This window comes from Archocentrus centrarchus, chromosome 23, assembly GCF_007364275.1.
Source record: "Archocentrus centrarchus isolate MPI-CPG fArcCen1 chromosome 23, fArcCen1, whole genome shotgun sequence".
In the NCBI taxonomy this organism is placed as follows: Eukaryota; Metazoa; Chordata; class Actinopteri; order Cichliformes; family Cichlidae; genus Archocentrus; species Archocentrus centrarchus.
The window spans coordinates 2,999,270-3,015,954 of record NC_044368.1 but is presented as its reverse complement, the minus strand read 5'-3'; the positions used below and the strand labels follow the sequence as shown (position 1 = coordinate 3,015,954).

Sequence of the window (16,685 nt, the reverse complement as noted above, 5' to 3'; positions counted from 1 at the left end):
AGCCGACCCAGATTGGTTTGGGCTGATCTGATTATGTGGGCATCTTTCCACAGGACTTGTTATACTTACTGTCAGATAGGTTGTTATAAATCAGAATATAGATCTTCCACTGCCAATGCATAATCCGACTGGCTGACATTTGGTCTTTTATATGGCAGATCATCACCACAGCAAAATGCAAGTGTTATCAATTAAAGAAGTTATTACCTCCTGATTTGTCAGTTTGGAGTGGTACCTAGAATCCCCAACTGGAATGTGTGAAAAGTGATACATCGTAATACCTGCACATTTGGTGTTTTTCAGAAAGGATATGTGGTCAAAGACAACTGACTGCTGAAAACACCTACGACAAAAGCTTCTGTGAAGGACCTGGAGGAACCATTAAAAGGCTTGCAGCCAGAGTCAGTTTGAAACAGACCAGCACTGATCACATCCTGACCTCATGGTAACTCTTCGACAGTCTAACTCCAAGTTCTCTGTTTCATCCAGTGTTGCTGATGCCAACAAAACAAAATTAGTGAAACTGATGCAACAATTTAAGGAACCTGCAGCCATCAGAGCTTTGCTCCAGCTGATGAAACTAAGTGAAGAAAAGCTACAGTACAGTTGTCATCAGAAGATTCCATCCACACACCATAGGCATGGATGTTGTGGTAATTTTGGGCTTTTAATGATTACATTGAACTGTTCTTTTTCCAGGCTGCAGTGATTGCACAGCACACGTCTGTAAAGACTTTGAAAAACAAGAATTGGGAGCACAAATTTGAATTTATTTAGGATTTTTCTGACCCACACAGGTTCTACAATGTCTTTTAACTTGATAAGGCCTATTAACTTTTCATTGGTGATCATGACTCACTACAGCTGGCAGTTCCTATGTTTGCAGTTTACACAAGCTGGGAAGGTCTCTTGGGGTGCAGAGCTGCAGATTCCAAAATCATCAGTTCACACAACTGTATACAAGTACAAGCTATTCAAAGTTCAGGGTATTCAGATGTGTCACCACTTTTCCCAGGAACCACCAAGGCTCAAGCCTGCCATGAGCTGGAAATTGCTGGAACACCAATGTCACTATCCTTAGTGAAGCCAGTTTTACATCTCTGTGGACTGAGAGGCTGCCGACCAAGACAGAAATTGACACCTTCAAGCTCGACTGAAATTTGCAGCTGCCCACATGGATGAGCCAAATGCCATCTGGAGAAAGGTTTGATGGTCAGAGAGACAAAGATTGAGCTGTTTGGACACAATGGCAAGAGGTACACTTGGAAGGGTTAAGGTGAGGTTTTCAAAGAACACTGTACCAACTGTCAAGCACGGTGGTGGCAGCATAACACGAAGCTTCTGGAACGGCCTTCCCCAAAGGCCCGAACTCAACCCTACTGGAAATTTGAGGACTGTGCTTAAAAGCTGAGTCTGTGCCAGGAAACCAACCACTTCAAATGAACTTTACCAATTCTGCTAAGAAGAGTGGTCAAACATCCAGCCAGAATTATGACAGAAGCGTGTTGGTGGCTACCAAAAGCAACTGCTTGAGGTGCAGCTTGCTAAAAGACATTTAACCAAATACTGGTGGAGGTGTTCTGCAAGTTAATATTGTTCAGTATGTGGCCACCACCTATCCCTCATGGTGACCTGAAGGTTTACCTACAATCTACTTTTTGAAGTGTTCTCTATTAAATTATAAGAAAACTGGTGAAACATCCTGGGTACCAATGCTTGTTTCTGTTTTAACAGAGCTCAAAGGTGTTTTTCAGCCTTGAAAATCTCATGTGGTTCTCTCCTGTACTTGTGAGGGATCAAAAACGCTGGAAAAATAAAGCAACTTAAAAAGCTGTGAGCTTTGAGGGCCTGTATCTCTGTACGAGGCCAAAAATGTAGCTTCCCTAAAGAGACTAAAGTTATTAAAGAAATCATTCAGGAGAAGAACAATCTGTAGGTTTAAGGAAAAGAACTCCGGGGAAGAACATGTAGGAAATGGACATATGGACTGGACACAGTTAAAGGAAATGGAGTTGGGGTGATATGTAGAAAGATAGAGGCCACTTAAGTGCTGTGCACAGGATGTAGCTCCGCCCGATGTCTTTAATGATGAAAGCTGCTCCTTTTTTCTTTTTTGTTAATGACGCTGGCCTCGCTTTGCCACAGTCGTCCATGCTTCCTGCCTTTAACAATGCACTTCCTTCCCCTGATTTCCTGTGTGCTGCTCTTTCATAAACGGCGTCCCCCGCAGACAAAGTGATTGATTCTCAATAGAAATGCCTTCAGAGCAGACAGGAAATTACAGTTACCGTGTGGATAAACCTTTTACTCGCTCACACAGCTCACTGTCAGCAGTTGGGATTTGAAGTACTGCAGGAGGTTTGAGTCTTTTATATCCAATTACTGCCCATTTTGTAAACTGGCCCTTAAATCTATAAGGAAAACCTTTATATCCAATGTTGTCACTGATCTTTCTGTAAAATGATTCATGCAGCACCTCTTTCTAACATGCACTCACAGCCATTTCATTAGGTACATCCGCTCAGCTGGTCGTTAATGCAGATACACTATACTGCCAAAAGTATTCACTCACCATCCAAGTCACTGAGTTCAGGTGTTCCAGTAACTTCCGTTCCCACAGGTGTATAAACCAAGCATCAAGGCATGCAGACTGCTTCTACAAACATCAGTGAAAGAATGGGTCGCTCTCAGGAGCTCAGTGAATTCCAGCGTGGTGCTGTGATAGGATGATACCTGTGCAACAAGTCCAGTCCTGAAATTTCCTCACTGCTAAATATTCCACAGTCAGCTGTTAGTGGGATTATAACAAAAATTGCTGGAAGTTGTCCTGAAGCAGCAAAGCGGCCTCAGACCATCACACTACCACCACCATGTTTGACTGTTGGTCTGATGTTTTTTTTAATGAGATGCTGTGTTAGTTTCTGCAGATGTAACAGGACTCAAACCTTCAGTCCACAGAATACTTTCCTAAAAGTCTCGGGGATCATCCAGATGTTTGTTGGCAGATGTGAGACGAGCCTTTGTGTTCTTGTTGGTCAGCAGTGGGTTTCTCCTTGGAGCTCTCCCATGGAGGCCATCTTTGCCCAGTCTCTTTCTGATTGTTGAATCATGAACTCTGACCTGAGGTGAGTGAGGTCTGTGGTTCGTCAGATGTTGTTGTGGGTTCTTTTGTGAACTCCAGGATAATTTAACAGATAATTTTTTCCCTAATAAATGAAATCATTTAAAAACTGTATTTTGTATTTACACAGGTTATTTTAGACTAATGTTAACACTGGTTTGATGACCTGAATCGTTTAAGTGTGACAACTGTGCAAAAAACCAATAAATCAGGAGGAGGGAAAATACCTTCTCACACCACTTTGGTCACAAGAAATGACTTGTGTTATGTTGTGTTTGCCAATGTGGGTTAATCAGGGCTGCCATATTGTAGCATATCATCGTTACTTTTACAATAAAGTCCATATCCTCCTTTCTGATCACTTAAAACACTAGGACATGCACTTTAATAAAAAATTTAAAAAATCATGCTCTGGCAGAAAGGCTCAGTTAACATTTTGAAACCAAACCTTGATGTTTTCCTGAAGTAATTTGGTGGCTAACCAAAATGGCTATTACTGATAATAATAAAAAAGAAGAAGAAACCCTGGGTCAGCTAAGAGGTCAACTAAGGTCTCAGTCACACAGGTCTAGAGACCAGTTGGTGACCATCTGCAACCTCTGTCCCCTTGTTGGTGACTGGTTGCTGCAGGTTGCTGGCTGTTGCTAGGTAAAGTTTGTAGCAAAGAGGGTCCTGCAATAAAAACCTCCTTGTGATTGCTTTGCTTGCTGCAGTTGCCCATAGTCTGCATGAAAGATGCTGACTCGTCTACAAACACTCGCCTAACACTAACTGAGCATCGGTGAAACCCGAAAACGCGTGACACAAACCAGAAATGAAATCTTCAGTGCAACGCCTCTTAAATCACTTAGCGACAGCCGGCAACCTCCAGTAACCACTCACCAACCAGTCAGGTAATACTCATCTTTCCCTAGAAACCAGAGGTTTCCAGGCTGTCACCAACCAGTCTCTAGGCCTGTGTGATTGGGTACTGTGTAAAATAAATCCCCGAGTCAAACCCGAGTCTCCTGCGTGAACATCCTAAATTTGACCTGCGTTGATCAAAAACAGGAGTTTGTTAATTCATCAAGCTGTAATATCCTGCAGAATGGAAACACTGGACTCGGCAGGAGAACAGCCAATCATGTGTGAGGTACAAAACATTAAATAGGTGATTGCTGGCAGGTGTGTGGACTGCACCCTGCCATCCTCAGGACTGTTCCCCATGTGGCCTGGACTGATTGATAAACTTCTCTGGTGAGCTAAACATTAGACTTTTATCAGCATTTTGATTTATATGTAAAATAAATCTGTTGGTCACCAGGTAACCTTCTAATGTAATACCACCCCTCATTTGTCAGTCACAGTTTCACTCGCCCACTTTGCAGCAGTAACAGTTATTGTGACTTTTGATGAGTTGCTGACTTTGACTTTCAGTGGTCTGTGGAAGCTTCTTTCTGCCTCTGCATTTTTATTTTTGGACTCTATCAGAGCAGCTTTGCATGATCCACAGTTAGAAATAATACTTTTTTTTTTTATATCTTATTCTTGGCCTAAGTGTTCAAGTTAAGCTCCTCCCTCTTTAAGCCAATTTTCATCTGATTGGCTGCCCCTCATAGAAAGTTTGAACAGCAGCTGGGTGGGGCTTCTGTGCTAGTGAAGATTGCCCCTCTCTATGACCTCAGAGACTGTAGAAACAACTGAAACTGACCATTTAGAGTAGTGGAGCCTGACCTTTTGGCACATTCACTGAACTCATTATTAGAAACTTTGGCCATGTTTAACATGAACATCCACCATCTGAACAGTTCACATATGATGGAAAATAAAGAAAAGCTTTGGGTTCACTTCAGTCAATTCGCAGATTTACTTGGAGCTGAGATTACAGACATGAATTGACCAAATTGGGTCAAAACAAATGCTTATGATAAAGGCCTGTCTGGGTCTCTTTTTATGACTTGCCTTCATAGAAATGATTCATGTGAACCCTCTGAGCTCATGATCAGTGGCTCGAGGCGGGGTTGAATTATGTGCCCCTGGTGTGTAAAGATAAGCATTTTTTGCATTCCTGTGTCCCCTCAGCTGTTTCACATCTCAAATTAGGTGAGTCAGTCTGGATTTTCACCTGAGGTCCGCCTCCCTGCACTGTCTGCGTGTTTCTCTGTTCACGCCACAAAAATCAGACAAAAACACATCTCTGAGAGGTCAGTGGGAGTGATGGAAAAAGAGTGTTAAGCATGGCCACGGGGAAGCTTTTCAAGTTCTGGTTTGGAGGTGCTTTCAAACTAATCATCTTGGCTCAGGTAGGAAATTATAGTTCCTTTCATCGGCACCTCTCGCGGGTTCGCTTCAGCCTGGAGGCTGGCTCGCTTCTCCTGCAACAAATGAATCAGAAATCACAGGATGAACTGCGTGACTGAAGCACTGAAACCATTTTATTTGTTTTCAATTTCAGACACATCTGTTGCATCTTATGCTGCCACTCTGCTTCCAATTACTCCTGTTTTCCTGCGTGAGTAAAAAAAAAAAAGATCCTGTTGAAGTGTTTTCAGTAGGAGCATACTTGCGCCAAGATATTGGATGGGGAAAAAAGGTCTGCATTTTAATATTTCCATGTAATTTTCTGAAGTGTTCTTGGGCAGCGGTTGAACATGAACTGATGAAGTTATTCATTTAGATTTGGTGGGTGGCCGCTGCACCTGCTGCATCCCAGCCTTATGCAAGAGTCTCCATCTCTTGTTGAACCCCTTTATGCATGAATCTGTGATTCAGCTAAGAAAACACACAGTTACTGTTTTTACTCCAGAGCAATGTCATTAATGAAAAACTATCAGCTGTGTGTGTTTCAAGAAAGGAACTCTGAGTGTTATTAAAACACCTGCAGTTGCTGCGTTTACAGACTGTGTGCGATCAACCAAAACACAAATGAGACACAAATGCTGTCCTGCACTGTTCGTTTATCCACCCGGTATTTCTAGTGCTGACTAGCAACCGCAAAAAATGTGTAAATATGTAGTCAACTTAGTGAGGCACACTCCTAGTTAGCAGGCACACTAACGAGCTGGTGGTAAGAAAGGTGGTGACAGTGTAGGGTCAGGTGAGTAAGGCCCCAGTCACTGAGGATTAGGGACCGGTCTGCAACCACTTGCTGTCACGCACAAATGTGTTTGGTTGGCAAAAACGTCCTCATGATTGCTGTGGTTACCAGCAGATTGCTGTGGTTGCCTGTAGTTTGTATGGAACACATCAATTTGTCTGCAAGCACTCACCAGCCGCTCTCCGATTTACAGTGAAACTGGAAACGTAACCAGTTCGCCTTCAAAGTAAAAGTTGCACCTTCTGAATCATGTTGGCTGCAGTCAGAGTGATCACAAGGAGGTTTTTGGTGCACCTTCTTTGATTTCACCCAGTGACACCCAGCAACTACCACATCCAGTTGCTGAATGCTCATTTTTCCCTCATGACTGGTGGTTAAGGGTCAGCTAAGGCCTAAATTTGATAGTTGGGTTTTCTCTGTAATGTTGTTGGGTCTTCACCTTACAACATAAAGCACTTTGAGGTGATTGATTTGACGCTATATAAATAAAACAGTCTCACAAACCAGTGGGTGATGTCACAGCAGTTACATTTTAGGAAAGACTTTTCTGATTCTGATACGTTTGTCAGATGGAGACAAAAACAGCTGGAATTGGAGACAAAGCTGCTCTGTCACATGTGGAGATAAGCACTTGTTAAACACAATTACGAGCTGCACTGATGTGTCGCTGTTGGTTTTTCACGGCTCTGAGTGATCCGAAAATACAATCATTGCACGTTTAAGCTAAATCCTGCCACGTTCATACTGTGGAGCAGGAACACACTGATGCTCAAACACGTTCATGTTTTAGTTTCGCTTGTTCGCTTTTCCAAAGTGGGTCTGAACCCAAAGGAAAGGAGAACTAAAGAGATTAGATCAGCATCCTTTACCATGAGAGTCACTTCTGAGCAATTTTTGACTAAAGAAATCTGCATGGAGCCACAAAACATACATTCGCTAACAGGTGTAAATAACTAAGATGAAGTTTCTTCTGTAAGCCACACGTTTGTGACCCGTGTTCTGGAGGGAAAAGTAATCAGATCAGTAATTTATTACAGCTGATCCTGTGAGGAACTTCACGGGAATCCATTCAATTTATTATCCAGATATTTCACTTAAAACCACTAAAAATTCAGCTTTATGATGGAAAATCATCAGGCTGATGAACACGATAGTCTGTATGAACGATTACTGAGATATTCCAGCCCGGATCATCCATAGATCCGTTCTGCATCTGCAAACTTGAGAATTTTTCTTTTCTTTAGTTGTTCACTGCTTTTCTACTTCCTAATAACTACCAAAGGCAGCTGTCTGATCAACTGAAACCCCTCGTGTCACAGGAAAAACAAACATCACATGATCATACAAGGAACAACTTTTATCTTTACAACATGTGCAACATATATTAGAACAATATATAGATGACAGGATACATCACACTGATAAAACGTCTTCAATATCAGCTTCTAAAGAAGCTCGGCGCCATTACAGACCTCAGTGCAAAGCAAAGCTGGAGCGTGCAGCGGGACATCATAAGGGAAAATGAGTGATTCAACAGATGTTCACAGAGGCAGTGTTAATTATACTGAACAAAGAGCACTTTTAATTAGGATTCACACAGCACATCACTTTTTACCATGTTAGTGTGGATACAGGTGTGACTGTTCAAGAGTCATTTACAGTAATTAATAATAAACCGTCAAGTTTTTATGGTTCCAGCGCCTTACATATAAAAATTTGCGAGTTTTCTAACCTAATTACTTCTGTAAATGTGTATTTTTTCCCCCCTAATATTTCCACATTTTATAACCAAAAGAATTAATCATTTATTAAAGTCCTTTTCCAAAGCAGCATCTTTAACCTCGCTCTTCAGCTTTCATGGCGTGCAGGTAAAACTCTGCATGGCTGTCAGCTGATTCTGAGAGTTTCCAAGAGTCAGAAATACAGACTTCAAGGTTTGTATGTTTAATAATGAATGAGAGGAAGTTAGAAAGCAGAAACACATCACTGGTCTCCTTTTTTTTTTGGTGGGGGGGGTGTACATTAGTTCAAAGACTTCAGGGTAACACCAGACTTATCCTCAGATCTTAAAAAATAATCTTGTAAACATGCTCTAAATAGCTCACACGACACCAAACCCATCCACACCTACTGTACAGCGTTTATTTACTCCTGCAGTCAGCCTGGCCCCGCAGCATCATGGGTACGTGACATTTGTTTGTTGACATGTGAAAGGCGAGTGCAGACGAGCTCTTCGTACTAACAGCTGCAGTGACTGGATTTGTTTTGATGCAATCTAATCCCCGAAGTCTCCAACCCTGCAGACTGAAAAGAGTTATGAAACGTCATATTCTAACAGCCGTGTGAACCAAAACAAGCCAAACACCAAAAATGGCCTCAGTGTAAACGTTCCCACTCTGGATCAGACTGAAGAAAACAGAGTGTAGATGTGACCGCACCCTCAGATGAGATCATACCTTCCCTCACTGCTGCAAACCTGCTGCAGTTTTCTCTGCCATCTTGGCCAACTAAACACACACACATGCATATACAGGGAGTGTTTCTGGCGGTCAGGATGCAGATGGGATCGGTGGGCAGCTTTTGGGAGCGGGGCTGAGGTCTCTGAATGGCTCTGAAAGGCGTGGACCCTGCAGGCGGGACAGCAGCGTGGTCCGGCGGATGCTGCTGTCTGAGTCCTGGTGGTGGAACCTGTTTCTCAGGTGGCGGCAGCACGGCAGACTGCGGGCGAAGTCCGACAGCAGGTTTCCACTGAAGATCATGTAGATCCAGGGGTTGCAGCAGCTGTTGAGGCTGGCCAGCAAGGCGGAGAGTGTCACAGCAGCATTCTCAGAGTCTGCAGGGAAACAGGAAGAGAGATTTATGAAGCACTAAAGCACATGTATCACTGAAATACTGCCAGCCTGCTGGGCAGTTCTTAACAGTTTGGCAGCTTTCTTACAGCTGTGGCCTGCAAAGCAACCCTGTATTACTGACTCAACTCCACTGCACCACCAATAACAAGCTCGCTAAGACAAAAACAAGGACAGCTGATGCTGAAGGCAGTGTCAGACACGTTGCTTCCTGATTAAAAACAGCCCGAGATTTGGAAGCATGGAATGGAAAATAATCTTCAGAAAGTCAGTCAACTGAAAATACATAAAAATATGTTTCTAAAGTGATGGAGCTGCTGCTGCTTTATAAAAGAGCAAATGATGAAGTCAGGTGAGAGATTCAAAAGGGAGTGCATCAAATTTGAGACATTTGGAAACGATCTAAAAAAACTTGATTTTTGCTTTATTATTATTATCACATAAACTTCTTTCTAACATGCACTCACAGCCACTTCATTAGGTACATCTGCTCAGCTGGTCATTAATGCAGATACATTATATTGCCAAAAGCATTCATTCGGCATGCAGACTGCTTCTGCAAACATTAGTGAAAGAATGGGTCGCTCTCTGGAGCTCAGTGGATTCCAGCATGGTGCCGTGATAGGATGATACCTGTGCAACAAGTCCAGTCATGAAATTTCCTCGCTGCTAAATATTCCACAGTCAGCTGTTAGTGGGATTATAACGAAATGGAAGTGACTGGGAATGACAGCAACTCAGCCATGAAGTGGTAGAGTCAATCAGAGTGGGGTCAGAGGATGCTGAGGGTCATAGTGCACAGAGGTCACCAACTTTCTGCAGAGTCAATCGCAACAGACCTCCAACCTTCGTGTGGCCTTCAGATTAGGGGAAGAATCACAGTGGAGACTGTGAGCCAGGCCTTCTTATCCAACATCAGTGTCTGACCTCAGTCCTCTGGAAGAATGGTCAAAAATTCCCATAAACACCCCGAAACCTGTGGAAAGCCTTCCCAGAAGAGTTGAAGCTGTTGTAGTTGCAAAGGGTGGGCCGACATCATATTAAACCCTCTGGTACTGACGTTCATATATGTGTGAAGGCAGGCGAGTGATTACTTTTGGAAATATAGTGGATCTAATCAGCCAATCACATGGCAGCAACTCAGTGCATTTAGACGTGTAGACACAGTTACGTGCCTGGAATTTTCCCACACAACCATCTTTAGGGTTTACAAAGAATGGTCTGGAAAAGATCTAATATCCAGTTAGAAGCAGATCTCTGGGTGAGAATATCTTGTTAATGTCAGAGCTTAGACATTATGAAGGCGGCAGTGACTCAAATAACCGCTCATTACAACCAAGGTTTGCAGAAGAGCATCTCTGAATGCACAACATGTTGAAACAAAGCAGATGGGCTACAGCAGCAGAAGACCACACCGGGTGCCACTTCTGTCATCTAAGAACAGGAAACTGAGGCTCTGATTCACACACGCTCACCAAAATTGGACAGTAGAAGACTGGAAAACCTTTCCTGCTCTGAGTCTCAATTTCTGCTGTGACATTCAGATGGTGCGGTCAGAATTTGGTGTAAACCAAATGAAAGCATGGATCCAACCTGCCTTGCATCAATGGCTCAGGAAAGTGCTAGTGGTGTAATGTGTGGGGGATATTTTCTTGACATACTTTGGGCCCCTTAGTACCAACACCACAGCCTACCTGAGTATTGTTGCTGACCATGTCCATCCCTCTGTGACCACAGTGTACCCATCTTCTGATGGCCGCTTCCAGCAGGCTAATGCACCACAAAGCTCAATGACGCGTGACGATGAGTTCGCCACACTCAAACAGCCTCCACAGTCTCAAGATCTCAATCCAACAGAGCACCTTTGGGATGTGATGGAACGGGAGATTCACATCATGTGATGTGTGATGCAATCATGTCAACATGGGCCAAAATCTCTGAGGGATGTTTCCTGTTCACAAAAAATGAAGGCAGCTCTGAAGGTACAACGGGGCCCAAACTGGTCACTCCCCAGTTTGGGAAAAACGAGTTGCTGACAACCAAAATTCCAACATTCAGGTTTCAAAGCATTCGTTTTTTGTTTTTTTTGTTTTTAACTAAAACATTCAACAATAAAGCGCAAATCTGACATGTTCTATTTTTTAAGCCCAATAAGGTTCCTGTATGAAGATACTGGAAGCACCTCTGCTTCACCCATTGAATGCATGTTTTAATAACAGATGTGTTTGGAAGGAAAGGGTTAAACAGAACTTAAATATGTTGGAAGACTGCCCTGCAATAATGCAGTTATTTGACCTGAAAAATCTGTTACATTTCTCACTTATCAGACTGCCTGTTATCAGAGTTTTAATTAAAGGCTAATTAAAGGTTTTCTTTATTTATCTTTGAGCCTGTTTGGTCATGTGTGAAATTTCCAGCTTTTTCAAAATTCCAATTAAAAAGCAGAAAAACATGCAGGTGGCAGGTCACAGAAATAGGAAAGCAGAAACTTGTAGCCAACCCTAACTGCAGAATAAATTAAAAGGGGAGATTTTTCTGTTTATTTTTTTACAGTTTTTTCTTATTAAACCTCAGGCCTGTGCGTGCCCGTGCAGGGTAATTTTCCTATGATGGAGGGCAGGATATGAATTTTATTTTGCAGCTTCTGAGTCTGATAAAGGAGAAAAACCTGCCCCGTTCTGCTCACACACTTGAAGAATTTCATTATCACTGTCATACAGAGCTTTACTGACTCGTGATGGCCCAAAGTGCTGCTTCCAGAGGCTTGATGGGAATTCATTTTCAGGGAACATCAGGGTTATGTCATTTTCTGGCCTTAAATCAGTCAAAGCTCTGCACTTTTTAATATAATCCTGTTCTGTGTGCACTGAACAATTTAACCAGTCTGTCTCATCCTGAACCCAAACTACTGACAGAAAGGAGCAAATTAAAATTTGAATTTCAACAATTTTTTTTTTTTTTTTTTTTAAACCAAAGTGAGGCTCAAATGTCAGGTTCAGTTGTATTTTGGACATTTTCATTGTGTTCTGTAACGTCCTTTACTTTGAGCATTTCCAGATGTGAAGATTTTACAGTGTGGTGAAGAAACCTGCATCCAAAGATGGAGAACTTTTTCTTTAATGCGCTCTAAGCAGGAAATCCTGAATTTCCCCTTTACGGGACAATAAAGGCTGTTTCTTCTTCTTAAATATGTGCACCAAAATGTGACATCATCCGAGCTAATTACCAGCTTGGGCTGTTAGCCTTACAGACACCTGAGGATGAGAGCGTGAACAGGAGCAGTGGTGGAAACCTAAATATATTTACTGAAGTACTTCCCTGATGTACAGTTTTGATTTAGGCTGGTTGTTATGCTGCTTTCTGCATCTGCGCCACTATATTTTGGATGCAAATGTTGTACTTTGTACAGCTGACCATTTATTTGAAAGGTTTTGTTAGTTGTTTTTTTTTTATGCATTTAAAAATGTACTCCTATGATGCTGCATTATGATAGTTAAAACTACCGAGCTGTAGGTAATTTAGATCATCCGCAGCTGCAGCATTAGAGTGATGGTAATGTATGTTTTTCTGTATATTGAGTACCTTAAGCATATTTTGATGCTAAGGTCTTTGTACAGTTAGGCTACATGCACATAATTATGATCTTTATTTGAGGAAAGAGTCTCACATTTGGACCTTTTGAGGTCGCAGGGATGTTAATTTTTAAAAAACTGCTGAATTTAGTTTGAAAATGTGGCAGAAGGAGCTTAAGGTCTGCGGTCGCTGAGCTGTGTGAAAATGAACAGCTTTGGCTCACATACTTTAAATTTTGTTACACTGAAGAAATGTGTGTGGGTTTGTTGATCTTTAGTTGTAATTTAACATTGTTCTTCATATTATTGGTTTTATAACTTTAGGTATGAGTGCACTTTGTTTTTAAAGTGCTTAATTTTACAATTTTTTTTAATCATATTTCTGAAACCAGCTCACGGATCAGATGAAAATTATCCTTTAGCCCTACAGCACAAGATATCTATTGTGCTGTCCCTGCTAAATAAACCAAATCAACTAAATAAATCAAAGAAAAAAAATTGTTTCACCAATTTGTGAAATAGTTATTCACCCCCCCCCCCCCCCCCCCCCCCCCCCCCCCCCAGCATATTACATTTGCATTTTTGGGCTTTATGTTATCATTTTACTTCACTGAAACCACAAAAAAATTAAAGCAAAAATATCAAAATTTTTTAAAATGCATTTTTTTTATTCCCTCCAAAAAAAATTTTTTTTTAATTTAATTCCAAAAATTTAATCACTCCCTTGTACAGCAGACCAGGGTGAACAGGTGCGGCACTTTCTGGACCACTGCACAGCATTTTTGCTCTCTTGTCCACATGTTGAGGCGATGAGCTCCTTTTTATGTATTTATTTTGGGGCTCAAAAGTGAACTTATGTTTTACCAGAAAACACGTGGCTCAAAAAGACACGTTTGCATCTGTACAGAATGAAACAACAGGGAGGACATGACCTACAGAGACCCTGAAAAACACATTTTATTTAAATTTGGGGAATTTTTTAATGTACATTTTACCTTTAGATTTTTTTTTCCTTTTTATGGGGGGGGGGGGGCACACCCGACTCCCCGTCCCAGGAGAAGGTCTCATCCCACACTGACCACATCTGCACCGTGAAGAAAGGCGCCCAGCACACCACGTACGCCACCACGATCACGAAAGTCATCTTGACCGTGCGTAATTTGGCGCGGGAAATGGTGCTGACGCTGCTCACCGAGCTGCGGCTCAACATCCCGTTCTTGTTGGCCTCCGCGCTCTTCCTCCTCTGGGTCTTGTATTTGAGATTCCTCCAGATCGTGCGGGAGATAAATCCGTAGCAGAACACGAGCACGGCCACGGGCACCACGAAGATCCCGGCCGTGATCCACGTGATGTACGCACGAACACCCCACGGCTCCACGAAGTGCGCCCAGCAGTCGTAGACAGCCGAGCCGGGGCGCACCTCACTGAGGGAGAAGATGAAGTACTGCGGGCTGCTGAGGACCAGGCTGCACGCCCAAGTGGAGCCGATCATGATGTGGGCGCGCTGCGTGGGCTGCTGGAGCGTCTGCAGCGGGTGGCAGATGGCGATGTATCGGTCCAGGGTCATCATCACCATCATGTAGGTGGAGGCGAACATGCCCAGCACCTGCAGGTGCTTCACGATGCGGCACAGAAAGTCCGGCCCGTAAAAGCGGAAAGTGATCTCCCAGCAGAGCTGCGGCAGCACCTGGAAGAAGGCCACCACCAGGTCCGCCAGGCACAGGTGCTTCATGAACAGGTGCATGCGCGACGGTTTCCTCCGGGTTTTGTACATGGCGAGCAGCACGCTCAGGTTCCCCACCACCGCCGCGACGAACGCGAGGCTCAGGACAGTGATCTCGATCTTGGCCACGTCCTCGTTCCGTCCAAACGGGTCGGTGTCGTTTCTCTTCAGCTGCTGCGTAATGTTGAAGCTCTCGGTGCTCTCGGTGCAGTTCTCGTTCGTGACATTGCAGGAGCTCACCGAGGGGAACGGCATGGTGACCGTTTCTCCTCCGGGCGCACGGAGATGCCTGCGCGCCTGTGCGTAATAGTCAGCAGCTGAGACAGGCAGTCAAACTCTGCGAGTCCTCCAGCGTGTGCGGGATGATCTCAAAGAGTAAACGGGTTAAAAATCCAGAAGAAATCCTGCTGTGCTCCCCCACGAGACGCACAAAAACTCACGACGTGAATCCGAACTACACCGCTGCAAATCCAGCCCCTTTTAAAGACCCCCGAGGTCCAGCCCTCAGTGTACCCACACTTACTGCACACAAATACAGACTATACCAAACCGCGCACACACGCACACTTCATCACTTTATCCCCCTCCCACCAGCTGAACACTCAGGATAAAGTGCAGGAACATCCACTGAGTGTGCAGTCAGACAAAAAGCAAAAAACAACGTGGCAGGAAAATATGACTATAGAGGACATTCTGTACAAAATAATAAAAAAGTCAAAATTCAAAACATTAAATGCCAAAGAGAAAAATAAAAATAATTATATATTTAATCTTTCAGAAAAATTTACTTTTAATGTTGTCTAGTTTCCATTTCTGGATTTTAAATGTCAGTACAATAACATGTCTGTTTCAGTTTTCTGACTTGTACTTATTTCCACATGTTTTGGAGAACTAACAGCAGCTCCTGGAATTATAAACAATTTCTAAGCTGCAAAGATGTGAAAGCAGAAGAACTGCCTCTGTTGTTCTGCGATCCAGATGCTAACTGCATTTTGCTTATTGTGAACCCTCTTTCCAGTTAAGTTCCCCAATGCACAATGGGAATTTTGCATTTATTGATAGCACCAGTTCCACATCAGCGATCATCAGGATATTATAAGGTAAAGACGCTACATTATTAGAGAGCGACTCATCGCTCATGAGTAAGACCATGGCAACAGCGGGGAGGAAGAAGGAAGAGGAGATCATCAGGTAGAGAGGGACCAAGAACCTTCCGGAGAGGTGAGGAAGATGGGAAGGAGACACACTGCCAATCATCCATCTACCCACTGAGGCGTTCCCAGGCCAGCTGAGAGTGTGTCCTCCCTCTGCTCAGGGGCCTCCTCCTGGAAGGACATGTCCAAAAGACCTCACCTGGGATGCATCCTAGTCAGATTCCCACACCAAGTCAGCTGGCTCCTTTCAATCTGAAGGAGAAACGACTCTATTCTGACAACTGAACTCCTCATCCCATCCTTAAAGCTCATTTCTGCCGCTTCCATCTGTGACCTCATTCTTTCATTCACTATCCAGAGCTCGTGGCCGTAGGTGAGGGTGAGACCGTAGCTCAACCAGTTAATCAATAACTCCCTCTTCACCACGACAGACAGTAAAAAACACCAGAAATATCTGAAATAAACACCAAATGTAGAATAAAATTGGAATAGAAAACTTCGGGGCCTAAAACTGTTTTACAGTGTGATGAAGCAAACATTCAGACCCTTAAAAGTCATAATCCTACTTGATAATCCAACAGTGAAAATGTACAAAACTTTGAGTGTGAAACTACACCGCCCAGCGACACCAACTTAACTCCAAACTTGAATGAAACCATTAAAAGTGCAGGAATCTGCACCACTGCTCAGCCTTGGTGCTGGTTTTTCCCACCTGCTGTATTTGATCAGAAACATCCCCTGCAGCTCCAAAGCACATTCCCATTCACTTCCATTAAAAGTGCAATAGTCTATTATGACCTGCAAATCCAGGTTTCATACATGTGAAACATCTCCACCAGCTGAGAAAGCGAGTTTGCATTTTGTGGCATCATGTGTAAAGCCTGCAGGTGGATGAAACTTTACTGAGCATGTGCAGTAGGCTGAAGCAAACCCTGAAGCTTTTTGAGTGGGTGCCATCTGTGAGTCCGGTTCTCCTTCATACATGCTGGAAACAGCCGGTCCAAAAGGCACAAAATCCTTCTGCAAGGATCAGAAGCTCACCTGCCAACAGGCTGTTTATCTCTGTGAAAAATAAAGTGTGAATCCACATTTGTTTTCAGTTTATGTGCATATTAGCAATAAAAAGATGACATTATGGCCATTAGAAATAATAAACAGCAGTGCTTAAAGTCTTCCTGCACATTTTCCAA

The 16,685-nt window shown here is 43.2% G+C and overlaps 1 protein-coding gene across 1 annotated transcript; it reads right to left on the bottom strand.

Annotated features, from left to right (window-relative positions):
• Positions 1 to 7,611: 7,611 nt before the first annotated feature.
• On the bottom strand, positions 7,612 to 14,789 carry LOC115773358 (arg8-vasotocin receptor-like). The gene is made up of 2 exons (XM_030720051.1): positions 13,666 to 14,789; positions 7,612 to 9,030 (listed from the first exon to the last, which is right to left on the bottom strand). Exons 1-2 carry the CDS (start codon positions 14,594 to 14,596, stop codon positions 8,747 to 8,749), a joined length of 1,215 nt encoding a protein of 404 aa, XP_030575911.1. The 5' UTR covers positions 14,597 to 14,789; the 3' UTR covers positions 7,612 to 8,746.
• Between the last annotated feature and the right edge of the window lie 1,896 nt (positions 14,790 to 16,685).